Source organism: Balaenoptera borealis (genome assembly GCF_965194805.1).
Source record: "Balaenoptera borealis genome assembly, chromosome: 13".
Lineage (NCBI taxonomy): Eukaryota > Metazoa > Chordata > Mammalia > Artiodactyla > Balaenopteridae > Balaenoptera > Balaenoptera borealis.
In genome coordinates this window covers 102,547,420-102,574,238 of record NC_138870.1, presented here as the reverse complement: position 1 = coordinate 102,574,238, position 26,819 = coordinate 102,547,420, and the positions used below count along the sequence as shown (strand labels likewise).

Here is a 26,819-nt window from a genome sequence, read left to right as displayed (position 1 = left end):
CTTTACAGATAGGGAATCCAAGGTTCAGGGGCTCGGTGGGCAGACAGGCAGACCCTGCAGGGAGGTGATTTGCCAGGCGGCTGGTGATGTTTGTCATCAGACGCCTCGGGTGGAAAACTGCCCCCGACCCCAATCAGCAGCCAGAGGGGCTTGAGGCTGTGGGAGGGGATGAGGAGTGGGGGGGGCCCGGGGCTCCCTCTTCTGTAGGGGTGGGACGGCCACCCAACTGAGGAAGAGAAGGGCCCAGTTCATGGGAGCAGGAAGGCGTGTGTCTGGGACGCCGTCCCGGGGCCCTGGGTGTAGGGGCAGGAGTGGGGTGGTGCCACCGTCCTGAGGCCCCCCAGCCCTGGGGCAGAGGGGAGCCGGGACCCAGGCCCACACCTGGAGTCCCCAGAGCCATCACTACCCTCTCTGGCTTTTGGCTTCCAGGCCCAGGCTCTGCACTGGCTGAGTCCCCACCACGTGTTAGCTCTGCGCCAGGGGCTGCACGCCCCTCCCCTAGTCCTTACCGGTCACCGGGGGCTTTGACAGGGGAGGGAGATGTGCTCAGAGAGGTCCAGCAACCTGCCTAAGGCCACATGGTGGCCACAGTGGCGGGCTGCCTGAGGACCCACGTTCCCGACAGTGTCCTCGGGATGGGGGTGGGAAGGCTGGCGGGTCAGTAGCTAAGGACATGCTGGCCACTCCTCTCTGCAGGGGCTTGCTCACGTGGGTGCCCTCTCTGCTCCCTAAGGTCTGACTCCCTTCGCCTCCCTGGCCTGCAGAAAGCGTGCTCAGGCTCTTCGGCTAGCCTCCACCCCAACCCCCGGTTCCCTGGCGCCTGCCTGGACACCCATCAGAGTGGGCACGATGCTGGTGCCAGGCCAGGCACGAGACAGGAACCCAGCAGGGCCATATGGCTTTAGGACGGGAAGGGTCATCACCCACTGAACCCGAGTGTCAACTGTTGCTGGTGGGGAAACTGAGGCCCAGAGAGAGGAAGGGCTTGACTAGGCCCAGGATGGGCCAGACACAGAGTTAGAGTGGGATCAGAGCCAGAATCCAGGGGTTCCCATCACTGGTCCCACGTCTGTGGCACTGAGTCCCAGGGGGAACAGCAGGGACAGAGGACAGGTGGGGTCTCCCAAGTCCCTCCACCCCTGTCTCCCCGAGTTTCCCACAGGAAAGGAGACAGGGAACGGCACCATTGTGGCTGTGTGACTGGTGATGGGCGGGCGTGAGGCTTGGCCGGGCCCCAGCGGGGGCAGGGAGGGGAGGCCGTGGGCACACCCTGTCTCCTGCTCCCTCTCGGGCGGTCCCCGGGGACCCAGCCTCGGAGGCGAGCGCCGCAGAGCCCGGCGAGGCGGCCAGTCTGGCTATGACCCCCAGTGTCATTTTGTGTGCGCTCCCCTCGGCCCCCACTGTTCTGGGAGACTGGCTTCTGAATGAACAGACCCTTGGGAGGTGGGCGTGTCACTTCCGCTGGTCCACTGGGGGCCAGGACCCCGATGGAATGATCTGATGGGAGGTGGGGAGAATGCTTACATAATCCAGGGGGGGGCCATCTTGCTGTCCCGTGACCTACGCCTTCAGACTAAGCAGAGGTAACAAGGCCCAAGGTAGTCGTGCCACAAACACGCCCAGGGCCTGCCCGTGTGCCCAGCCACTGGTCCTGTGGCAGCTCACCCAGGGGTCCTCGGGTAGGATGCAAAGTGTTCGGGCCAGGCTGCCCAGCTCCTTCCAGGTCCCTGCCTATCTGGCTGTGTGTCACTGGGCAGCTCACTCAACCTCTCTGTGCCGTGGTGGGTAATGACAGTGCTCACTTCACAAAGCACAGTGAACAAACACACAGACGATGCTATAGCGCCTGGTGCAAGAGAAACACTGAGTGGATCTTGGGTAGCGTTGTTGATGTGATGGATCAAGGCCAGGGATTTGGAGGGGAACCAGAGGTGGCCCTGCTCTTGGGGTGTCCAAGTCTAGAGGCAGAAACTTGGCTGATGTCACCCTCCGGGCAGCCTGGGGCAGGAGAGAGTGACTCATTCCCTAGGACATGGGGTTTGGTAAGGAGGGTGGGGAGGGACCCGCCTGGCCCTGAGGAGGTGTGCTGCATCACAGGCAGAGGGGCTGGGGCCAGGGGTGCAGGAGGCAGGGGGTGCAGGGCGAGGTCAGTGCTAGGCAGGCAGGTTCTAGAAGGTCTGAGTTTGTGCCGTGAGTGGCCCTAGAGCCAATAGCTGGAAAAGCCATCCATTCGTCCCCGTGGCAATGGCCACGACGCCCCTGTGGGGAAGGCCGAGGTGAGCGCTGCCTCCACAGGGCCTGGGCAGACCGGAGGTACCTGCCCCCATTACCCCTGTGTCCTGGAGTCTCCGTCTGGGGGCCAGGCCGGGGCTGTTGAAGGCGGGCAGGGGCTGTGTGAGGCCTGCATGAGGCCCTGCACAGCTGGATGCGATTAGGAAAGCTGAGACGTTATTGTTTTGGGGTTAAATCGAAACTAATCTCCCCAAGGTGATGGCCAGACACCTCAAGGGTGTGTTCTCACGATGTAGCCCTTTGGGCTCCGGAAGCGGGGTCCCTGGATTCCAGGGATGTGTGGAAAGAGGACAGTGACGGCGCTGCTGCCCGCAGGCCTGGTCCAGCCGGAACACGGTGGCGGTGGCGTAGGTTCCTCCCACCCCATCCCGCAAATCCCAGCTCCGTCCGCCTCCCACTGAGCCCGCCCCCTCCCACCCCGGCTCAGCTGCACCATTGGCCCAGCCCGGCCCCGCCTCCGCTGGCTCTCCCCGCACCTTTCCCCTCCACCTCCATTCGTTCACCACCTGGGCGGTTTTCTTAAACTTCCAGGTGGCCCAGTCCTGGCTCCCCACCCTTGGGGAGACCTCACTGCACCCCTCAAGGCTTCCCCACCCTGCACCCCAATTCCCATGGCTTTTGACACCCACTACCTTGTTTGTCCCACGACACTGGGGGGCATTTCAGTCAGATGGAGACATCGAGGCCAGGGAGCGGAAGGAACTGTCCAGAAGGTCCCGGGGTGAAAGCAGCAAAGCCAGGCCTGGGAGGCAGGGTCTGAACTCTCTCCCACTGACCACCAGACAGAGGGTGTGGGACCCAGGAGCTGGGAAACGGGGGCGGGGGGCTGCCGCCATCTCCACCGAGGGACACAGCCCCACTCTTGGCCTCCAGTGGCCTCTGGCGCGGGGCAACCAGGCCGCAAGGGGCTTGGAAACACGACCGTGGCTGTTTATTCAGCTGTCTGCGGTGGCGTCGGCTCCCCCTCTGGGGCCTGGTCTTTCTGGAGTTAAAATACCCCGCCCTGTCCCCACCACCGGGCAGTGACCTGCCCAAAGCAAGAGTTCTCTGCAGGAGGCTGGTGGGGAAAGCCACCGAGTGGAGGCCCGGGCCTCGGCCCGAGCCGCGTGGAGATGGCGGGACCCAGGGGCCACCCTCTCCGAGCAGGAGTGCACATCTTCTCTCCCCAACGTTCCTGTCGGGCAAGGTGTCTGTGAAAGGAAGCGGAGAGCGTCCTCGGTCTGGGTCATTTGAGGAGTGTTTCACGAAGGGACATGGCTGTGTGCAGAGCTGAGGACAAGCTGCCGGGGACGAGCAGTTCTCTGGGGCTGGTGGTGGAGGGTCGAGGGAGGGCTTGGGCCCCAAGCCTGGAGCCGGCCTTTGGTAGAGGCCCCCGTCCTCCCGCCAGGGCCTCCTACTGGCTGAGCCCAAGTGGACGTCAGCGCTCAGGAAGCCTGTACATGCGTCCCTCCGTCCAGGTCAGCCTCCGGGCGGCTGGAGCAGGCGGAGGGTGGGTCTGCAGCTGCAAAGGGAAAGGGGGCGGCAGAGCCCCCGAAGAAGGGAGACTGCGGCTATAGAAAGTTCCTCGTCAGGTGTAGGGGTGGGAGAAGCCACCGTACTTTCTTGCTACAGAAACGCAGAGAGATACCGCCTGGAGCCAAACAAAAAGATGGAACTCTGTGGCCTTTCTTTAGAACCTTACTGATGCCACCGTCCAGGGGCGGCATCTAATTTCGCTCCCCCTGGGTTTGGATGGGCCCGTGTTGGCCTGGGTGAGTAGAAGGTGTGGAAGGGCGCTGAGTGGGTTCGGGGGCTGGGCTGTGGCAGCTGGCACCTCCACCTGGCCTTCTCGGGCACTGGCTCTAGGAACCCAGGGGGGTGAAGGGCAGCCACGTTGAGGGGTCACAGCTGACAGCCGGTGCTGCCCGACGTGTGAGCGAGGCTCCTGCAGTGATTCCAGCCCCCGGACCCCGAGGCACCTCCAGCGAAGCCCCTGACCTGGTGCAGCAGAGATGGAGCGTTCCCTCTGCGCTCGGTTCAAATTCTGGACCCAGGGAGTCCGTGAGGGTAATAAAACGGCCATGACAAGCCTCTGTCTTTCGGGCTGATCTGTTAGCAGCTAACCCAGCAACAGGGACAAACATCACGACACAGGTTGGCCCTGGCCTCTCTGTGCAGTCTCTCTGGACAGTGTTGGACCACCACCTTCTCTCTCTTTACTCTGAATGACACCTCCTGACCTTCATGGGCTGGTCCCCTGCTGGTCTGCAGAGAGGCAGGGAGAGGGCCCTGGCCTGGGCAGTGGCTGGGGAAGGGGGAGGACAGAGGTGGCAGTGCCCAGGAATCAGGCAGAGACAAGTCCTCCAGCACAGACCCAGCATCCAGAGGCACCTGGCTGGGAGGTCGGGGTGAGCAGGACATGCCCAGGGTTCAGTGTTCCCATCACAGGGTCACGGGGTCAGTCAAGGAGGAGAGAGCACACCAGGCTGTGGAGTGAAATCACTGCACAAAGCTGAGGGATTGCACCCCAAGGACACACAGACCCACCGGATCATGAAGACCGCTTGCATCTTTCCTTCATCTCCTTATTTGTACAGTGGGAGGAGTGACAGGCGCTGGGCTGGGCTCTTGTCAGGTCGAAGCGAGTGGCAGTGATGGGCGTGTGCTGAGGGCCTGGCAGGTGGGGCCCCTGTGCCCGGCAGCCCGACTTGGGTTGAGACCTGACACCTGCCGACCCTAACCACAGAGGAATCACTTGTGGAAACGGCCACTTTCCCTTTTTGCCTTGGCTGCTGGGGAGCTTCGAACCAAAGCTGGGAGCTCACCTCTGGCTCCACTTAGACCTACCTTCTTGCCCTTGCTTTCCCTTCATCTTTTACCTCTACTTTTCATCCCACGTCCTGTGGCATCTTGGTTGTACCCCCAAATCCCTTCTGGGCGAGGTGACCCCTGACTCCTTCCTTCAGGCTCCTCAGCCCCCACCCCCGAATGACATGGAATTCTGCCCTCGGGAAAAATGCCAGCGGGGCACGGGACACTCACGCTCTCAGCTTGGGCTCAAATCCTTGCTCCTGGTCTCACAGCCATGTCAAGGCCGCCCTTCCACCCGCACCCCTGCTTCCTCGGGGTCAGTGCCTCTTGTGAGGCTGCAGGATGGATGGACTGGCACCTGGCACACGTGGCAGCTGCCAGCGTCACTTTCTCCTCCTGTTTTGATTCTTGGCTGATCTCCTTCAGCCTGGCCCCCAGGCTCCTGAGTACGGGAGGCAGGAAGTACTCCCCGCTCCCCACCCCTGAGCTGTCGCCTCTCTTCGGAGAGAATGCCCTGCAGATGGCATCCCAGGCCAAGGAACTCAGTCTAGCCAAGAGTCGGGGGTGATGGAGGGCTATCCGGAGAGGCTGCCTGGAGGAGGGGTCCTCACAGGTGAGACCTGAAGCTGAATAGGGTCAATCAGGGGAAGGTGGTGTAGGGGAGAACAGGTGGGAAGGAGGCCGTGAGGAGCGGGCAGGACAGGTGGGTCCATGGCCCTTCTGAAGCCAAGGAGCTGAGAAGGTCGTTTGAAGCTGGCCCTGTGAATTTGTGTTGATGGGGCTCTGGAGCCTGTGTCAGCAGAGGCAGGGCTCCTGTGTGCCTGGGGAGGAGGGAGCAGGTGGGAGGCTTGGAGGGCAATGGGGAGCCACAGAAGGTTATGGGAGGAGAGTGTGCCAGGCTCTCAGACGCTCACTGGGAGCACAGTTCTGACCTGATCATTCAATCGGACCTGAAGACTCCTCTGACAAATGAGCCTGGCCCTCCTTGCCTGGTGGGCGGGTGTTTCTCCCCAGCTTTGGCACTCCAACCCCCCACACCCTGCCAGGCAGCGGCAGAGAGAAGGGAGATCTCTCAGGGAAGGATAACGGATTCTGTCCAGCTTTTGACATTAAAATAGACTTTGAAAAGCATGGCTGAGACCACATTTTTGAAAGAAAAACAACAAAAGGAGCTTCTAGAAGCCAGAGCCCCAGCCAACGAGAGTTCACAGCCCAAACAATGGCTCTGGGGAGATGATGAGCCAGTGACCCTGACCTGGCATGGCGGCGGGTCTCCAGGGGGGTTGGACCTGAAGGGGCTGCAGACCCTGAGGACAGGGCCGGGCTGGGCTCTGAGGGTTTGGCGAGGCTGGCCTGTGCCCGCTGCCCTGGGATCACAGTGGGTGGGGCCATGTGCTGCTCCCGGCTCTGGTGTAGGTGAGGTGGGGCGGTCCTGGAGTGCCCACGAGAGCAGGTCCACTTTTCCAGATGCCCCAAGAGGGATGTGCAGTGATCGAGGCATGGGTGGCCCCGGGGGACCCGGCTGGAAGGAGGACCCCGGAGGCTGCCTGCCTGGACAGAGGGTGTCCGAGGCTGGGCGCTGCTGACGGTGACGTTGAAGGAGAGAGATGCTGCTGGAGAAAGAGGACTCTGAGCGGACTCAGTTTACCCTGTCGACCAAGATCACGGGTCTGCTAGAGCCGGAGCACTAGATACAAGTTCAGCTATGAACAAGTGGATTCCGTTTTGCCCGCTGGACGTAGCCATTTTTCCTCAAGGAGGCTCGGCGAGGTGGGGTGTCTCGGCCCCTGAAACCCCAGCCCAGGGTGGGCGCCATGGGGTCCAGGGGACACTATGGCTTCCCAGGTTTGACTTCTGCACCGGCCCACCCACCAATCCCTGCGCCTGGAGTCTAAGGTCCAGTTCCCTTGGGGCCAGAAACCCAAGCGTCTGAGGCTACAGGGCCTTGGTGGGAACCGAAGAACAGGAGTATTTTCCTTTGGGGAGGAGGCCGGGGCCATCCCTGGAGTCTTTTCACTTGTAAATTAGGTCTTGGCTTTTCTCCCCTCTGGCTTTCTCCCCTTTGCCTTGGCTGAGAGGTGACCATCTGCAGTACCGGCCAATAATGGGGTGGTCACCCCCCAGCTGGGTGACTAGATGGTCGCGGGGAGAGTTGGGGGGATGCAGGGACAGGGAGGGGGCCCCAGTCTGGGAGGCCGTACTGGAGGCAAGGCCCCCCGCCCGCCAGCCACGCCCAGCCTCCTCACTTTAGTCAGAGGCGGCCCTGGGTGGGAGCCGGGGTGGGTTGCCCTCTGGGTTGCCCTCCCCCAGCCCCGCCGCTATCCAGGCCAGTGAGCAGAGGGTGATGGGGGCCAGGGCGGCCTCTGCGCAGACGCGGAGCCGGGTTCACAGTCCCCAAGCCCCCGCCTGCCCTGGGCAGGAGCCGCTTCCGGCCACAGGGCGGACAATGCGCTGGCCTGGGGAGGGGTGGCCCCGGGCCAGACCCCCCCACCCCGTCCCTGCCACACAGGAAGCCGGAACTCAGAAGACAGCGTGTCCTGGAGTGAACCCTCCACCAGGCGCTGTGATTCAGGGCGCCGCATTCCCAGAGGAGGTGCCTCCAGTTGAATCCAACTGATTCCTTTCAGCCTGAAAATGATGAGGGGTCCTGGGACCCTGCCTCGGGGGTGACCTGGGGGGACTTTAGAAAATCTCAGCCTCACATTTGCGCCTCTCTTGCAGCCTTGCCCTTGGGCTGTGCGGAGCTGCTTCCTACCGCAGGGCCTTTATGCTGGCTGTGTGCTCGCCTACAGGTCCCTTCAAGGCCACCTCCCCTTGGTCTCAGCTGCCATGGCCTCCCGTGGGCTACACCCCTCTCCCTCCTGTCGGGGTGTTCCTGTGCCAGCCGTCCCTCTACGGCCACCCCACCCACACAGGCTCAGACCCGTGCAGGGACCTGCCTGTCTTGGTCCCGCTGTGGGACTGTGTGGGTCCTCCCCGCCCACCCTCCCGGCATCCCCTCCCTGCCGGCGCAGCTCTCGTTGTCCCCCAGCCCCTGTGCACTTCCTTTAGTGCACACACCACACCCAGTGTGCTCATCTGCTGCTCTCTATCCCGCCCCAAGGCTGGGGTGAGGGTCCTGGCAGCTGGCGGCTGGGTACTCCGGTGACCGGTGACCGGTTGGTGTCGAAGCCGCTGACGATCCCCTCCCTCTATGATCCCCTCCCTCTGCGACCCCAGGGCTCGCTCTAGGAGACAGGACACGGCCCCGCCTCCAGGCCTGTGGACCAGGAGGCCAGCCCCCTGAACCGGATGCAAGGAGCTGAGAGCAAAAGTCTCAAGAGCGGAACTGCCCTTCCCTGAGCCCTGCTCACTGGGGAGACCTTCCCACCCTCCCCGCCCCCTGGCCGAGGACCAGCTCCCTCCCAGGCCTCGGGCCCTGCCCGCTGGCTGTTGTACCCACCGCCCTCAGCCCTCACCCAGGCCCCCAGCCACACAGCCTCCTTTAGGCTGAGAGTCACCCCAGGGCCTTGCATGCCCCATACCCGGCCGGCCGGGCTCCTCACCCCTCAGCCCACTCGGCCAGCAATGCTGCCTCAGGAAGTCCTCCGGGATCTGCCTGCCGTGCTCTCTGGTGTTGCCCTCTGGTGTCCGAGCCCTTCCCAGCACTGAGAAGGGAGGTTTGTGCAGCTCCAGCTGGGTCTTATATCTCCTGCCAGACTTGGCTCCATTTTTTTTTTCTAGGGGAAGGAGTTAAATATTTGTTTATTTCTGGACCCCCCAAAACTTTTAGCACAAAACCTGGTACATAGTAGGCCTCAAAAAGATCCTTGTTGGTTGACATACGGCTGAGTGAGTGAGCTGTGATGAGAGCACAGTCCTCAGAGGGTGAGGGTGTGTGTCTGTGTGTGTCTCCGTGAGTGCGTGTCTGTGTGAGTGTGGGTGTGTGTGTGTCTGTATGTCTGTCTGCGTGTGTGTCTGTGTCTGTGTGTCTCTGTGTGTGTGTGTGTGTGCGTGTGGGTGTGTCCGCGTGTCAGTCTGTGTGTGTGTGTCTCTGTGAGTGCGTGTCTGTGTGAGTGTGGGTGTGTGTGTGTCTGTATGTCTGTCTGCGTGTGTCTGTGTGTGTGTGTCTGTGTGTGTGTCTCTGTGAGTGCGTGTCTGTGTGAGTGTGGGTGCGTGTGTGTCTGGGTGTGTGTCTGTACGTCTGTCTGCGTGTGTCTGTGTCTGTGTGTCTCCGTGTGTGTGTGTGTGTCTGCGCGTGTGGGTGTGTCCGCATGTCAGTCTGTGTGTGTGTGTCTCTGTGAGTGTGTGAGTGTGTGTGTGTGTCTGGGTGTGTGTCTGTGTCTGTGTGTGTGTGTCTCCATGTGTGCGAGTGTGTGTGTCTGCGCGTGTGGGTGTGTCCGCGTGTCAGTCTGTGTTTGTGTGTGTCTCCGTGAGTGCGTGTCTGTGTGCATGCGTGTGCATGTCTGCGTGTGTGTGGTCCACCACCGCCTGGAGCACACTAGACTCCACACTTGCCGTGCTGGTCAGCTCGCCTTGTCCCTCTGGACGCTTCCTGGAAGTACGGATTTCTCCCCAACCCGCTGCCTCTGTGGCCGCCCTTGATGCCGGGGGTGTGGGTTGGCTTTAGGGTGTCTCCCTCCTGACCCTGAGCTCCTGAGGGAAGAGCACAGGCTATTATTATACAGCCATAAAAATGCATGAAGCACAATGAACGAGATACCCCTTCACATCACTAGGGGGCTAAAAATAATAACAACAATAAAACAGAAGGGAAATAACAAGGAGGGGAAACTGGAACACGCCGGGGGAAGGCAGCCGGCGCCATCGCTATGCACAACAGTTTGGTGGTTCCTCAAAAATGAAACATTGTATACGACCCGATAATCCCAGTCCTGAGTGTGTCCCAGGGACCTGAGAGCTGGGCCTCCCTCGGACGCCCGCACGCAGCACCGGTCACGGTGGCCAGACCGTGGGAACACGCCGGTGTCCACCAGCAATGAATGGTCGCACAGAATGCAATCCATCCTTCCCACGCTTACCCAGACCCTCGGCCCCGCTGGCCTCTGCTGTGTCCCATTCAGGGCCCTCGGCCCCCCAAGAGGGCAATTCTGGGGCCTTACGGAGCCCCTTAGCCCCACGGGGACCCTACATTCCAATGCTTTTCCCACCACTTCTCGTGGCCATCTTGGCCTCAGTCTCCCCGGCTGGGGGGTGGTTGTGCCTGAGCCCTTTCCAGACCCTCAGATGTCCTCCTCGCAGCCCCCCAGGCAGCACCACCAGGGAGGGGCCTGCAGGGGTCACAGCTCTGCGGTGCCTGTCCCCCCAGCGCCCTTCTTTAAGCACTGCCAGTTCCACGGGCCCATCTTTTCCCGGCCGCAAAGCGCCCTCTGGTGGGAACACGGCGGGGTTGTCCGGGACTCTGGAGGAAGCCAGAATTGGGCAGACCCCCAAGGTCAAGGGCGGGAGGCCAGGGGCTGTCTGGGGACAAAGACCTGTCCACGTGAGTCCTGGGGGACGAGGGCGGGAAGCACATTGGGCGGGACAGGGGAGGGGACAGCGACCTCTGACTTCTCAGGAGTGAGTGTTGTGAACTGTCCCCATGGTGCAGATGAGGCCGGGAAGGCAGGTGTCACCAGGGCTCTCACCCCAGGGACCCACTTCCTCCCACCCGCCTCTGCCCCCGGGCCGGGGCCACCCTTCCAGGCCGGGCACGCTGGGGTTGCAGGCTCGGGCAGCCCTCCGTGCATAGGGGGTGCCAGGCCTCCCACCCCCCTGCCTGGCCCAGCGGCAGTCACCCAGCCCTGATCCTGACTCTACCCATGGAGGACGGCAAAGAGGCCCTGGCAGCCCAGAGCTGAGCGGTGGATCCGGGAAGGGAGATGTTGGGATTTACTAGAAGAAATGTATGTTTGGTCTTTGTCGAGTCCCCATTTCTGGCACGGAGCTCTTAAAACTTTTGGAATTTCCTGCATGCAGAGAGTGAGAAAGGTGTCTTTTGTTATGTTAATGAGGTGACTCCTGGTAAGCGCCAGAGAATGGGGGCTGGTCACCAGAAGAACCAACCAAGTGATCAAAGGCTTGGAACTTTTAGTCCCATCCCCCCATCCCCGACCTCTGGCGAAGGGAGAGAGGCTGGAGGTTGGCCCGATCGCCAATGGCCAATAACTTAATCAATCGTGCCAAAGTAATAAAGCCTCCATAAAAACTCAGAAAGGACGGGGTTCTGAGAGCTTCTGGGCTGACGAAGCCACGGAGGCGCTGGGCGGGTGGCAAGGCTGGGGAGGGCGTGGAAATCTGTGCCTCTCCCCATACCTCGCGCTGTGCATCTCTTCCACCTGGATGTTCTTGAGTTTTATCCTTTTATAATAAACCAGTAATCTAGTAAATGAAATGTTTCTCTGAGTCCTGGGAGCCGCACTAGCAAATAAATCCAACCTGAGGAGGGGGTCGTCAGAACCTCCAATTTATAACCAGCAGGTCAGAAGCACAGGTGACAACCTGAACTTACAACTGGCCTCTGAAGGGTGGGAAGCAGTCTTGTAGGACTGAGCCCTTAACCCGGGGGGTCTGACACCATCTCTGGGTAGATAGTGTCAGAACTGAGTTGAACTGTGGGACCCCCAGCCTGTATCTGAGTAACTGAGACACCTAATTCCCCACCATGGAAAACTGAGGCTGAAGTGGGCAGGTCTTGTCCAGGGACTGTAACACGTAAAGGCAAATCCAAGTTCAAAACTGGACCCAGTGGGTGGAGAAGACACTTCCCCTCTTTTTAGTCTCTAAAATACCACCATCACCTCCACCATCGTCACCATCACCATCACCATCACCACCTCCACCTCCACTTGCCAAAGAAGGCTTCGCAGCAGTCGCCACTGGGCAGTCCACAGTAGTCACGGCCCAGGCACCACTCTGGACTTGACAAGTGCAGAGTACAGACAAATCATCATCCCAGATCTGCCCAGAGGCTTCTCCTGGAGAAACAGAGACAGACAGCACAGTGGGATCCAGGTTGAGATGGGAGAGCAAAGGGGCCGTGGGGGGCCAAGGGGAGGGAGCATCTAAAGGCTACCTGGGACAACCAGGAGGGCTTCCTGGAGGAGGTGTCAGCCCCTTCACGGGCTGACGAGGAGTTTCAGGAGTCTTCTGGTGAAGGTCTGGGGGCAGGAGATCTAGGCAGTGTGTTTAAAATAGAGCATGAGGGGTCCCTGAGGACCATCTGTGTGGCTGGAGGGGGTGGTGGGAGCTGGGGCTGGGGGCTCAGTGCAAGTGGGTTTGCCGAGGGTGGGTTGCAGGACTGTGCTCCTGGGAACCTCAGGGAGGTGCCTGCAGGGTCTGCTGGGGGCAGGCAGGCATTGTCACCCCATTTTACAGATCAGAACCCTAAAGCTTGTGAAAGGAAGCCACTCGCCCAGCACTGGAGTGGAGCCAAGGCCTTTGGCCCCCCACGCTCCACCGAGCAGGCTCCTTCTTGCTCATCTCTGTGCCTTCACTCAGGCTGGTCCCTCGCCCCAGAAGATTGTTTCTTGGACTGTCTGCCTGCTCATCTCTCAAGGCTCGGCAAGGACTCCATGCTTCCATTGCAGGGGGCATGGGCTCGATCCCTGGTTGGGGAACTAAGATGGAGGGCAGAGCCACCTGATTTCTTTCTGGACCCCCGGGCTCTGGACAGCGTGGCTTGCCTGTCCAACACAGTTGGTGGTCCCCCTTCTCCTGCTGCTGTCACCAGTGCCTGTGAATGAGTCTCTGGCCCAAATGAGTGAGGACGCTGTGCCCAGAGAGGCTGGAAACTCACCCACGGTCTCCCTGCTGGGATGGAACAGCAGGCCCCTCAGCTCGTGCCCCCATCCCTGGTCTCCTCCACGTGTGCCTGGGGCACAGGCAACGGGGGGGCGGGGATGATGGGAGCTTCAGGGCCTCATAAAAGTCTGGGCTCTCAAAAGCTCGACCCGAAAAGCCCCTTTCCCTGGCCAGAGAAAGATGAATCTTCCAGGTGGACCCCATCAACCACAGCATTGCAGGAATTTATTTGCTTTAATAACCCAGCGGCCGCAGGGCCCCAGCTGTCCTCATGGGCAGGACCGAAGATCCAGTATAATTCAACTACAAGCCCACCCAGCGTCCGCTGCGAGCTTTCAGTACTTTTCTCTCCTGGGTCAGGCTCTAGTTCCTCCTGGCCCGGCTGTGAGAGAAGACCACATTCAGACACCTGAACTGGCCAGGAAATCAGTTAGATGTGTGTGTTTGAGGCATGTTCATTTGCATCACGCTGATTCCCACTCCCTAAAATCTTTCCCATGTTTTCTCCAGTTTCTGGGGAGAATGTCCTAAAAGCCCCAGTCCCCCAGGAAGAAATCAGGTAGCTCTGCCCTCCAGGGGAGATGCTACACAACAGACAGGAGCCTAGAGAGCCATGGGAGCCCCAAGGAAGCCAGCCCCAAATGGAGATGTTCAGGGAAGGCTTCCTGGAGGAGGGTAGCCATTGCTGAGCCCTGAAGGATGAGCCAGGCAGACAGTCCAAGAAACAGTCTTCCAAGCGGAAGGACCAGCACCAGAGAAGGTGAGGAGAGGACTTCCCTGGTGGTCTAGTGGTTAAGACTCCGCGCTTCCACTGCGGGGGGGCATGGGTTTGATAATTGGTCAGGGAACTAAGATCCCGCATGCCCTGTGGCGCGGCCAAAACAATTAAAAAACAAAACAAAACACACACAGAGAAGGTGTGGAGATGTACAGAGGGGAGAAGGAGGGAGACTGAGCGTGGTCCCCAAGCCCAGGTGCTTTGGCATCTGTTTAACGTCCACCACCCACCAGGCAGGGAGGGCAGAGGCACCCGGAGCGCTAAGGTGGCTCAAGAGGCTTGAAAGTCGTGGGAAGTGAAATGTAGTGGGATGCAGGAGCTGCCGTCCCCCATGTTCGGGGTGGTGGTATGGCAGCAGGACCCACTTTCCCAGAGGCCGGGCTCTGTCCTGGGCCCTGGCCTGGATCTGCCCTGTCCCTCCGCAGGGGTCCCAGCTGCCCACCTGGAGGAGGAGGATGTGGGCGGGTGTACCATCCATCTCCATGTGCCCACCTGCTCCCTCTCTCGGGCACAGTTCCTCGAAAGAGGAGGGGTCACGGAGCAGAGCAGTTTCCATATTACAAGCACCCGGGAGATGTCCTAGTGTTTGCAATCAGTGCCGTTCACAGGCAAGAAGCCTCTTGTTTACGGGGGCTCTTAGCGTGTGCCAGGCGCCACGCAGGATGACAACCAAGGAGGTAGCGAGCGTTTCATGGATGGGGAAACTGAGGCTCAGGGTCACAGAGCCTGGCATCTGCAGCCTCCATCTGTCCCCTACCCCCCACTTTCTGCTTGCTCACCATGAACCTAGGAGCCAGCTGTGAGGGGCCCCTCCGAGCACCCACCCACCCCTACTGCGCCGGGGTGGCGGGGGGAGACCGGGTTGGGGGGTGACCCGGCTGGGGGGGCAACGTGACAGGTGGTGAGGAGAGAAGCAGGGCTTGGCAGCCCAAGGCGGGCCCATCACCTCTTTCATTTGTTCATTCACCCAGTCATTCATTCATTCACCATTATGGGGACACCACCAGTGATAAGGGGTCGCAGGGCATCAATGCTGGCCAAGGTCTCAGCATTGGTGACAACCGCTCATTTCACAGCTGAGCAAAATGAGGGCCGGAGCTTTCCAGATCCCAAGGCGTTTCCTGGGCCAGGACTGGAGACTGCCCTGACGCCCTGGGTGCTGCCTCTGGTGGCCTGTGTGCATCTCAGGCCGAGGTGAGGGGCCTCCATGGAGTCTGGATCTGTGTGCCCACCTCCCCAGGGCCCTGCATGGCGGGATGGGTACAGGCAGGGAAGTCCACGTGGCCAGGCCAGGGACCCCAGCCCCAGGGCTGGATGCTGGCTCTGCCGGCTGCAGCTACGGGAGCGGGGGCAGCGCAAGAAGCCCTGGGCACCCCTTACCATAAGAGCTCAGAGTACCGGGTACTGGGGCAGCGCACTCGGGCTCCAATCCTTGCTTGGCCACTGGGTGACCCTGGCGGTCCTTTCCCTCCCTGAGTCTCAGGCTTCCCACCCTTAAAGCAAGGGGCTCCATCCAAATACTTTGGCCATGAGTCAAAGTCTTTGTTGTTCATGAGTCACATGGGGTGCGGGGTAAGAATGCAGGTTCCCAGGCATCACTGCGGTCAGTGGTCGGCCCTGGTGCCCTGGCTCTTGGTGCCCGAGACAAAGAACAGACACCTCATTGCTTTTAGGAGATCAACCTGGCAAATAGGATTATGGCTACAGATGCAATTACATTGCAGACAGTTAATCCAGCTTCTTAAGGATGGGTCTCTGGTTCAGAAATGAGCTTCCCCCTCTCCCAAATGATTGGCCAGTCATTCTCTGAGAGGCTGGGAAAGTGAGTGACTCAGCCCTGTTTTCTAAAGAATACACTTGGCTTAAGAGGCATGAAAAATGCATGACGTTAAATGCAGTGGCAGAGTGACGACCAGGAGACATGAAAGTGTTTAGACAATGAGGCCTCGCCTGCCCCTCCCGGCCCTGTGTCAGCGGCTTTGTCCAGATCAGCCCGGGGTGGGTCTGACTCACCCCTCTTCTCATGAACAGGGGTGACTGGGGGTGGGGAGGTGGGGGTGTCCACCTGCTCCTTTATTCCTTCAGCACAGACCTTCTGGATCTGGCGGCAGGCTGGGGTCCAGCTGAGCCCCAAGAGAAGAATGTCTGGACAAACGGTTGCCCACAGGCTGGGTGGATCCAGGAAGGGGACATCTGAGTATATCATGGGGTGGGGAGAAGTCCGTGATGGTGTGCTCCAATATCCATCTCCCCATCTGCCTTAGTAACCGAGCTCCAATTTTACCTGGGCCTAGTGCTGCTCAGCTGAAAGATTACATTTCCCACCTCCCTTGCAGCTAGGTATGACCATGTGACCAAGTTCTGGCCAATGAGAAGTAAGAGGGAGTGTCCAGGAATGGGAAGAGGCATGCCCTTCTTTGGCTCTTTTCCCATCCAGCAACCTGGAAGGCAGATGTGATGGCAGAGCTCAAGCAGCCATCTTGGAGTCTGAGGTGAAGGAAGGCAGAGCAATGAGCTGGCAGGACCCTGAGTCCATGATGACATGTATGGCCTTTATACCAGCCCTAGTTTGCCTACATCTGGACTTCTTTTACGGGAAAGAAAAAACACACATTTATCTTGTATAAGCACTGCAGTTTTGAGTTTTGCTGTAATAGGCAGTCAAACCTAATCAGAACTGGTACAGTGGGGAAGAGCTCTTGAAGAAGAGAGAACAACATGAAAACCAGAGGATTGATCAGGCTGAAGGACTCCTGGTGCTTTGAGTGGCTCACATAGGATCAGTGGATGACTGGTCAGGTCAGGTCTCCTGCACTAAGCTAAGGGGCTCGGGCTGCACCCTCTAGACCAAAGGCCTAGAAGGGTCCATAGTAATCTGATGAGTAGCATGGGAGCATGTCAGGCAATGGGTATCGAGAGGACCGCGGTGGGGACCAGAGTGTAAAGGGGTGTGAGGGACTGCCATTTGTCCTCCAAAACCCATCGTTCCCTTCTCCCCTGGTCTGGGTCTGTGTGCCCACCTGTCCTATAAATTGGAAGCTAGCCCCGGACAGCAGCCCAGCCCCTGACCAGGGTTCCCTGCCCCTTGTAGCTGAGTGTGGCCAGAGACAGGCCAGCATCAGTGGAATGTGGGCAGAGGGAATGCAGATGCTGTGTCACTGGCTTAAAAGGAAACTGCTTATTTGGACTTTTCTGCCAAGCGGGAGCTCAAATGTGCCCATGCCCATTTGAGCCTGGCTGACTCAGCCATGTCCTGGGGATGGACAGAGCTGTTCATCCGAGCAACAGGATGGACAGAACCTGCATTGTCCATACCAAAAAGTCCATACCTTGTAGCTTAGACCCCTGGTTCTCATCAGAATGTCTGGAAACACTTTGGGTTGTCACAACGGGGTAGGAGTGCTGTAAGCTTCTAGTGGGTGGAGGCCAGGGACGCTGCTAAACATTCTACAGTGCCCAGCACAGCAACCCCCCGCCAGCCTCGAATGTCCACGGTGCCACCGTTGAGAAACCCCAGCTTACTCAGGCACCTGAGTGCATAGTGTTTGGCCCTTGCCTGGGACAAGGTCCAAGGTCTTGGTCTGGCTTTCGGTGCCCTTTATGGCCTGACCCAGCCTAAGGGCTCAGGAGGTCAATGGTCGGAGCCAGGCTGTAAATAGTCGTGGAAAGGAGAGGGAAAGGAATTCCAGGTGGGGAACAGCATGGAACAGCATGGAAAAGGCACAGAGGTAGGATCAAACTGTGGACCATAGACTCTTTCCTGGACTCCAGGCTGAATGGCTTTAGGGGCACAAGTCAAGAGGTCAGAATATGAAGGGCTTAAAAAGCTGGCCTTGGGGAGAGAGCGACGGAGAGATGGTGAAGCCTGTCATGCTAAGGAAGCAGCCTCTGGTCCAAGTTTTCTAAGAGTTTCTATTTGTTATATGCTTGTTTTTTCAAACCAGGAAGGAGTCTTCAATTTTTCTCACTGCCTCTTTGGCATCCTTGGAGATGAGTCTGTGGCCTTTCTTCTTTGACTTACAGCTGGAACATGCTATAGTAATTTTCCAATATTGGATCACTCTCAAGTCCCTGAGCAGGGCCTCTCTATGCCTCAGTTTCCTCATCTGTAAATGGGGGTGATAATAAAACCTCCCTCACAGGGCTGCAATGAAGAGTAAATGAGGGCTTCCCTGGTGGTACAGTGGTTAAGAATCAGCCTGCCAATGCAGGGGACAGAGGTTCGAGCCCTGGTCCGGGAAGATCCCACATGCCACAGAGCAACTAAGTCCGTGCGCTACAACTACTGAGCCTGAGATCTAGAGCCTGCAAGCCACAACTACGGAGCCCACATGCCACAACTACTGAAGCCTGCGCGCCTAGAGCCTGTGCTCTGCAACAAGAGAAGCCACTGCAATGAGAAGCCCGCGCACCGCAACGGAGAGTAGCCCCCACTCGCCCGCGCGCAGCAACAAAGACCCAATGCAGCCAAAAAAACAAACAAATAAATAAATAAATTTACAAAAAAAAAAAAAGTAAATGAGTTAATGACAGAGGCTGTGCTATATAAGTGTTTGTTAAACACAGAGCTTTAGTGTGCAGTGGACACTGGTTATTTTTCCCGCCCAGCATGTACTCCCTTCTTCCATTTTTCTCATGGAGTCACTGCTGCTCTTTTCTGTCTATGCAATTGGGATGGTAATGACCCCAACCGGGGCTCCAAAATCCTAGGCCAGTTCTTCCCTCCCCAGACACAGTGGCCGGCTAAAGGATAGTCATGTGACCCAAGCCAGGCCAGTCAAAGGCAATGACAGTCAATCTTGGAATTCTGTTGGAACCTGGGAGAGAGAAGCTCTCTTTTTCTGTGGTTGTCAACCTGCAAGGCAGAACCCTGGAGCAGTGAGGGGTCACTGCGTGGAGACGGCCTGCCTGGGAATGAGGCTAATTTCTAGGTAAGCAAAATTGACAGAAAGAGAGACAAAAACCACTGGTAATGTTATTTGAGCCCTGGCTCCAGCTGTGCCTGAAGTCACACTGCCTGCCCTTAGGCTCTTCAGTTATGTGAATCAATAGTTTCCCTTTTTTATTGCTTACAGCTTGGCTTCTGTCATTTGCCATGGAAAAAGTCCTGACTAATACAGGGGTCAGCAAGCTATGGTTGGGGGCCAAATCCCCAAGCTAAGAATGGATGTTACATTTTTAAAGAGTTGTAAAAAATTAATAAATCAAAGAAGACTATGTGATAGAGACTGCATGTGGCCTGGCAAAGCCTAAAATATTTACTATCTGGCCCTTTTCAGAAAAAGTTTGCTGAATCCTGAACTAATACATTACTTATAAAAATTCTTAATCTCAAAACTTGGTTCACTTATTTTCATCTTTCCTTTTAGTGATGAAAGCAATGCATTTGCCTCTGAGTATGGCTTTGACTGCCTTCTGCAAGTTGTGGCATGTAATACAATGGAGGTTATTTTCCCAGCTGTCTGCTCCCACCCAAGTACTGATATGGGGACTGATATGGGGACTTTTCTTTCCATACTCATCATCCATCACTGCCCCCACCCTCTGACCTGTGGGGCTTCTGAGTATTCTGAGGAGAAGGTGTTTGCACAGGGAAAGTTGGATAGGGAGTGAAAAGTCCAGGGCCCTAGGCAGACATCCTTCCACTAGAAAATTCATGGATTATGTCCTGGCAGCTGCTGATGGAAGGTTCTTACTCCACAGCAGTGAGAAAAAGAGCTGCTCAAGCTAGGGTCACCAACTTGGCCAGTTTGCCTGAGACTACTACCTGGTTTTAGAACTGAAAACCTCTCCTCCTGGGGACCCCCTCTGTCCTGGGCAAGCCAGGACAGTTGGTCAACCTAACGGTAGCTCCTCCGCCTGGGTAAGCTGGTGGCCTTCTCCTGAATGGTGGTTATCCTCGGGCACTGGATGAACTTCCATGTGACGGATCATGTCCACGTAACTCTCCAAGGACTGGCCCAAATGTCCTCCCAATGCCAACCTCTAGTCCTTCCTCCTTCCCTCTTCCATTCTCAGCCCAACCTTGAAGGTCACAGCCCCTTTCCTCTGCACCTCATCCAGCCCAAGGGGCCTTCCTGCAGTAGATGGGGCATCGGTCTCTATTCTTTCTCCAATTCTAAGAACTCTCAGCCCTGAGAGGCAACCTGAATTCCTCGTCACGAGGAAAGCTAACAATGGCACGTCAAATCCTTCTTGTGCTTCGAATCTCTCTGACTGCCCCTTTTGCTACAAGCCAGAGAAAATTCTCTGTTTTTAAGGGGCTCATGTGATTAACTCAGCCCACTGGGATAATCCTCTTTTTGATGAACTTAAAGTCAACTGATTAGTAAACGTATCACATCTTTTGCCATGTAACGCAACATCATCATGGGCACTATACCTCATCATATTCACAGACTCCGGGATTAGGGCAGGACGTGTAGGGGGGCCATGAGGGATTCTGTCCCCCGCACCTCCCTTACCTTTCAGGCCCTCCTCACCTACCTCGCCTCCCCTGGGGTTTTCCCCATCAGCACCTTCCATCAGCACCTTCCTTCCTCATGGCCTCCTGTCCTCTTGCCACACTCAGTGTCCCCCCATTGGACTGGGGCCCCCAGCAGCAGGAAGTGAACGGTTAACCCTGTACACTCCACTCCATGAGGCCCAGGCTCTGCCTCCCTAGATGCTGAGACATGCTGAGCTCTGAGCCCGATGGGCCTGGGTTCGCATCCCAGCTTGACCAACTGTGTGACTTTGGCCAAGCACTCCTTTCTCTACCTCAGCGTCCTCATCTGTGCAATGAGTCTAGTAGCACCATTTCACCAGGCTGTGCGAAGTCCAGTAGATGAGCACTTGCTGCTTATCTAGACAGGGCCCAACACACGTTCAGGGGCTCCTCAGTACGACTTGCTGGGGTTCAGGAAACACTTAACAGTGAAGCCAACAAAAGATGCAAGAATGAGGCAGGAGAAAGTGCGCGAGAATGGGGTGTGGTCGATGTGGGAGATGGTGTTTGAGCCCAAACTCAAGGTTCAAAGGAGTCGATGTCAGGTCCATGCTCTCCACAGCTTACAGCACTGCAGTCACGATTGTAGCTGCCTCCTGGAAAATCTTTCATGCCATAATTGCTTATTGAGCCCTTATGATATGCCAGGTTCTCTCTTATCTTGGGAATAGAGCAGGAACCAAAGCAGATGTAGAGATGGTCTCCATGGAGCTTATAGGCTGGTGGTACCCAAGAAACAAATAATGACATTTTGTCCCCAGTGTCACAAAGGGAACAGCAGCGTTATGATGGAGAACACTAGTGAGTATGCTTTGGGGGAGGAATGTGAGCGTCCCTCTGATGTAGGACATTTATGCTGAGGCCACATAGAACCAGAGGAAGAGCATTGTGCCAGAAGGGGCAGCACGTGCAAAGCCCCTGGGGCAGAACTAGCTTGATGTGTTAAGTAACGGAAGGAAAGACAAGGGAGAGGAGGATAAGGGTGCTCACGTGTGTGATGAGGTTGAGGGGCAGGTAGGGGCCAGAAGATGCCAGGCTGAACCTGCACTGACTGAGTGCCTGCCATGTGCCGGGCACCGTCCAAGCACCTCCACATGGGTTAACTCATTCAAGCGTCAGAACCCCACGGGTTATACGTGCTACTGTTGTCCCCATGTAGCGATGAGGACACCCAGGTTGTAGAGCTTGAGAGCTTTGCCTGAGGTCATCCAGGGAAGAGTGGCTGAGGCCACTGAACGCCACTGAGCCTAACGGTGGCCTAAGACTCTTCCAGGGTCCCCAGGGCATCCTGACTCTGGAGACTTCTGCCCCTGGGCATTGGCAGGTTGCCATATTCATTGAGTACCAGAACCCCATTCCCAGCAGAGCCACGCCCTCTACTTCCACCCAGTGGTTCCCCCACCCAAACAGATGCGGGACCCTTGGAGCCAGACACGGGCCACCACCCTGTTCAGGATGACGGGGAGCTGCAATTCCATTTGGGAGGAGGGGCGGGGCTGGGTGTAGGGGTAACTGTGTCAGTGGACCTCAGAGCCCTGGAATCAGCCCTGGGGACCCAGGCTGGGTAGGAACCTCAGGCCTACTGCCTGCCTCTGTGTGTGTGTGTGTGTGTGTGTGTGTGTGTGTGTGTGTGTGTGTGTGTGTGTGTGCCACTGCACATGCGCGCGCGCACACACACGGGGAGGGGATTCATAGAGCTCTTCCACCCCAGATTTCCCCCAATCTTGGAGCCATTCAGGGACCCCCTTGGAGACGGACCCCGGCGGGGAGCGACTCGCTGGAGGTCACGCGGGCGGTCCTCAAACCTGGCCCAGCGGTACCTGCTCCGCCGACATTTCTCCCGCGGCCGGCAGGGGGCAGCACGACGCTGCGCCGCTGTCCCCAGTGTCCCGAGAGGTGCGGCTCTACATCCTGTTCTCCCGGGGAAACTGAGGCACGGAGCAGCACGCTGAGTGAGTGGACTAACCTAGGCGTCCCACCCGCTAGCCGTAACCCTCTCCTCTCCTGGACCCACTACGCCGGGCCGGCTGGTTCGGGAGCCTGCCCGACCTCGAACCCGGGAGCGGATTGGGAGTGGTGGTCCGCGAGCCGTGAGGTCTGGGGCGGTCGCCGAGGCCCCGGGACGGGAGCAAGCAGCCGCTGCGGGGGTCATTACTTAAGTCCCGCCACACTCCTCAGCTCCCGAGGATTCGCCTCATTATCGGAGGCGGAGACTGAGGCTGGTGGCGCTGGGGCGGGGAGGTGGCCCCCGGAACCTGTGCCAGGTGGGGCACCCCGTCCGCCTCTCAGTCCCGGGACCCGGCGTGGCCCCAGCGGCTGGAGACACCCCCCTCCCGCCCGGGTCTTGGCGCGCCCGCAGCCTCGCGTCCGAGCGTCCTCCGTGTCGCCGCCGGGTGGCAGCATCGGCTCGTGCTCCCCAGCCCGCCCGGCTCCAGCCAGCCGCCTCCCGTTTCCCGGGCTCAGCTTCCCGTCCCGTGAAATGGGGTGACATCTGGGGCGCTGGGACGCAGGGGACACTTGGGGGTGAGGCTGCTCTTGTCGTTTCACTTCTTTCTGTGCCTCAATTTCCCTGCCTGTGCTTATCTCCACCGTGCCTTTCATCTGTGAACGCTCCCTATCTGCCGCGCTCTGCACGGCTGCCCCCGCCACACCTCGGATCCAGGGGCCGAGGAACGGCCCGCGCCCGGGTCGTGGCAAAGGTTCAGGGGATTTGGAAGGATTAAGAGGGGATCAGGAGCAGGGGGTCGAGAGGGACGGCGGGGCGCGGGAGGGAGGCAGACTCTGAGGCAAAGTCCCCGCTGGGGCTTGGCTAGGTGGGACCAAGGGTGGCTGGAAGCAACACCCCTCCCCCACCTCTGGCACTCTTTCCCCAGCAAGTCTCGGGTCTCGGCTGGTCCTCAGGGACTAAGTGCTTCCCAGTTCCATCCACTCTCCCAAGAGGCGTCCAGGTCTGTAGACACTCGGAGCGGGACAGGAGCCTGGCCAGGACAGCGCTTAGGCAGAGGGTCACCGTCCTGCCCTCTCGGAACAGACAGGGCTTTGGCCAGCAGCAGGGTCTGCCCGCCCGGGTGCCCACTGCCCAGGACTGAACCCAGTCAGACCACTCCCGTATGCGAGGCACCGCGGTGGTTCTGACCTCGCGCTCTGGGCACCGAACGTGAATACTGAGCCTGGCACTGCAGAGGAGGTGGTGCAGACTGAGGGGACCGGGGGCAGTGGGGAGAGCCGTCAGGGAGTCCTTGGGGTGGGAGCCTGCCACACAGCCAGGGAAGCCCCCTTAACCTCCTCCTATCCCTCTCCATCATGGTGCTGAGCCAAACAGCTTCTGTAGGAGGTCGTCCGAGCCACCGCCCTGCATCTGTCTGTCCCTTCCCTGTCCCTACTTTGAGTAAGCGCCACTGGCAGCGGTGGTGACAGGTGTGGGGGGACCCTGGGCGCTGGAGGAGGGTCTGATCGAGGCCTGCGGCGTTGGCAGAGGTGCCTGGGCTAAGGGTGTGGCCCTGGTGGACCCCGTGTGGATAATTGCTGGGGGTAGGGTAAGCGTGCCCAGGACGGCGATGGGCGTGGGTGGGTGGTCTCTCCCTCCCCCACTAGAAACTGGAAGCCGAGTGGCTACCACAGCCTGAATCGGCCATTCTCCTCGGCCCCCCACCCTTGTGGGCGCAGAGGAGCGACCGGCCCCTCCGCAGGTGTCTGTTCGGTGCCGCACCCTCCCCCGCGCGCCCCCCCTCCCCGCGCACCCAACCCCCTTCCTCCCTCCCAGTCCCGGCCGGGCGATCGGAAGAGAGTCGGCCTGGGGAGGGGGTTCCGGGGGATAGATGAGTTTGTGTGTCACGGGGGAGGGAGGAGAAAAGGGAGGGGAGAGCCCGCGAGCGAGGGCGAGAGAGCGCGCGGCGAGCGAGGAGGGCGGGCGGGAGGCGGATCCTCCTACCTGGGGCGCGCTCGCACGCTCGCAGCTCGCTTGCCGGGGCCGCGAGTCACCTGCGGAGGCCGACAAGTGCGGACACATTGGCCGCCGCAGCCCTCGGCGAGGCGCGCACGGCCCCAGGCGCCTGCGCCCAGTGGAGGCAGCGCCCGCCCGCCGCGCTCGGGCCTCGGCCCCGCCGGCCCTCGTGGGGCCCCGCGGTCACACAGTCCGGCTCCGAAGTTGCGGCCCCCGGCCCAGGTCACTCCCCCAGGCGCACGCGGCGGCGGCGGCCCGGGCTCACCATGGTGGCAGCGCGCTCCGAGTGCCCGCGCGTCGCCGGCCGCCGGAGCCGCAGTGCCGGCTGAGAGCTGTCCTCCGAAGCCCCCGACTCCTGCCCGTCCCTCGCCCGGCCCGCGCGTCCCCTCCGCCCGCCGCTGTCTATGGCGCAGCCCCCCTCCCTGGATCATGCACAGAAACTTTCGCAAGTGGATTTTCTACGTGTTTCTCTGCTTTGGCGTTCTCTACGTGAAGCTCGGGTGAGTAGCCCCGTGGTCGGGGCCGGTGCCCGGGATCGGAGCAGCCAGAAGGAGCCGCTTCCAGGGTGTCCCCCAGGGGACGTGGGGACCGGAGGGGGGCACGGGCAGCCCTCGGGGATCCGGGGCTGGCCTGTGCCTTGGACGCTCGCCCCGGCCCTGCAGAGACGCAGCCGAGCCCTTTGAGCTGCGGGTATGCCCGAGGGGCGCCCAGCCCAGGGTTGGAGGAGGGAGAGGAGGACGCGCGGGCGGCCAGGCTCGCTGGTAGCGGCGAGCGTGCCCGGCGCGTACTTTCACCTGTTTGGGCTCCAGGCCCCGGGGGTGGGACGCGCCTTCCCTCCCCCGGGCTGCGCTGGGCGCCGAGCCCGGGCCGAGCGCTCGCCGCCTGGAGGGCGCGCCGGGGCGGGGGGCGGGGGGCTTCGGTCGGCCGAGGGCCCCGGGCGGGCGGGGGGCGCGCACCCCGGCAGCGAGCGCGCCGGCCTGGGCACCCGCCACGGCCCTTCGTCTCTATCCATCACCCGGACGTGTTGAAATTACCTTGACAACTCGTCCGGCTGGCTCGGGAGGGGCCGAGCGGGCGGCCCGGCCGCCTCGGGCTCGGTCCGGGCCCCGCGCCCCCGCCCGCCCGGGGCCCTCGGCCGGGCCCCCTCTCGCCGCGCTCCCCCTCGCGCGGCCCGGCGGGCGGGCGGGCGGGCTCCCGGCGGGCCGCGCTCGCTGCTTGCTGCAGTAGCTGCTCCGAGTCGTATTTCCACATTCCTGAACCCAGCCGAGTCCTTACCTGTTGAGCTGCGATCTCCTTTAGACAGAATTTGTCTCGGCCTCGCTCGAAGCGGGGGTAGGCGGGCAGTGTGACCGTGAGGGGGGGGCGGTCCACCAAGCCCGGGGGGCCCACGGCTCCGCGCCCCGACGCGCCCTGCGCACCTACTGTGCGCCGCCAACGGGGGGGAAGGTAGGCCCGGTCCCGGCCGCGGGCAAAGCCGGTGAACAGCCCCGAGGGAGGGCCGGCACCGGTGCCGCCAGCCGAGCCGCGGCCCCCCAGGCGGAGAGGTAGAAGCAGACCTGAGAGTAATTTCATCCATTGCCTCTCCATCCAGCGCCTCCTCCGCCATTTTACAGATGGAGAAACTGAGGCCCAGGGCCGGCAGGGACTGAGGCCAGCGGCCGCACAGGCACGGCTGGAAGCTCCCCGTCCTAGCCTCAGCTCTGCAGGCCTGGGCGGGCGTGTCTGCGGCTGCTGGTGGCGCTGTTTATTGTGGGTCTGTTGTAGGCTGTGTCCCTGGGTGTGTGTTTATGGGAGGTAAGGGTGCAGTGTGTTGAGCCTGCTGGGGGGTGGGGGTGGGGAGGGAGGCACTGTTTTCCGGACCCTCCGGGAGCCCCTGCAGTTACTCTCCCTGTGCCCCGCAATGTAACAGGCAACCCCTAATGAGGCTTGCCTTCTGCTGCCTGGTTCTCAGCACTGAGGCCTTATCGCCTCCTGGCAACCCTGGAGGCGAGTGCTTTTACTCCTCCCGTTTTAAGGACTAGGAAGCGATGGAACAAGGGAGGCCAAGTCACTGTCTGCAAGAGTAGGTGGCAGAGCTGGGACGTCCACCTCTGACTGCTCTTCCTAACACCAGCTCCTCAACAGGAGTCGTCTGAAAGCACCCCTTCCCCCGGCTGCAGGAAGAACTCTATGAATCCATCCCCACCTCCCCAGTCCACGACTGTGGAAGGAGCTGAAGGCGGTGCCCAGGACTGGGGCCAGGGCTCGAGGTTGATGTGACCTCGGGCAGGTTCCCCCTCGCCATTCCTTCCTGAGCCTCCTCGTTCCCCTCTGTAAATGGGACCGCAGCTCTGGCCGTTCTGAACAGGATGGCGGCCAGTGTCTGAGTAGAGAGAACCCAGTGAGTGAGACCCAGCCCGTGTGCCCAGGCACCTGTGCCAGCCTCTCTGGGAGCGCATGAGACAGCGAACCAGAGCTCGCTGAGCCTCTCTGTCCTCTGCCCCACCAAGGAGCCCTGGAGGGGGGGACTCCTCCCCCCGGCGTGCCCCCTAGAACATATATTCTCCCAGTCCTATGGGGAGAGAAGATGTGGTCTCCAAACACCCCTGTGGAACCACATCCAGGAAAGCCCGAGAGTCACCCTGGGACCTGCCAAAGGGAGGCAAGGGGAGGGGACTCAGCCCCTGTCACCACCACATTGGTGGTGCCTGTACTGGAGTGAAGGGGCCTGCTTTCTTTGCAAGCCATCTTGGCTACACGAGGTGGGG

At 59.9% G+C, this 26,819-nt stretch overlaps 1 protein-coding gene and 2 long non-coding RNA genes across 5 annotated transcripts in view; 1 reads left to right on the top strand and 2 right to left on the bottom strand.

The window, feature by feature from the left end:
* Positions 1–3,197: 3,197 nt before the first annotated feature.
* Positions 3,198–9,712, bottom strand: LOC309608664. Its single transcript, XR_014233050.1, has 2 exons — positions 8,628–9,712; positions 3,198–3,922 (listed from the first exon to the last, which is right to left on the bottom strand). It is a non-coding gene; the product is annotated as an uncharacterized lncRNA (long non-coding RNA).
* Positions 9,713–20,705: 10,993 nt separating this feature from the next.
* Positions 20,706–25,312, bottom strand: LOC309608667. Its single transcript, XR_014233053.1, has 2 exons — positions 25,107–25,312; positions 20,706–20,848 (listed from the first exon to the last, which is right to left on the bottom strand). It is a non-coding gene; the product is annotated as an uncharacterized lncRNA (long non-coding RNA).
* The window catches only part of WNT7B (Wnt family member 7B), a 93,857-nt gene continuing 91,028 nt past the window's right edge, over positions 23,991–26,819 (top strand). The window contains exon 1 of one of the 3 annotated variants that reach the window (XM_082350836.1): positions 23,991–24,572. In XM_082350836.1, coding sequence (XP_082206962.1) covers positions 24,477–24,572 — 96 coding nt within the window. In that variant the 5' untranslated portion in view covers positions 23,991–24,476. The remainder of the gene's footprint in view (positions 24,573–26,819) is intronic. The other 2 variants (XM_082350837.1, XM_082350842.1) reach the window with 2 other exon arrangements.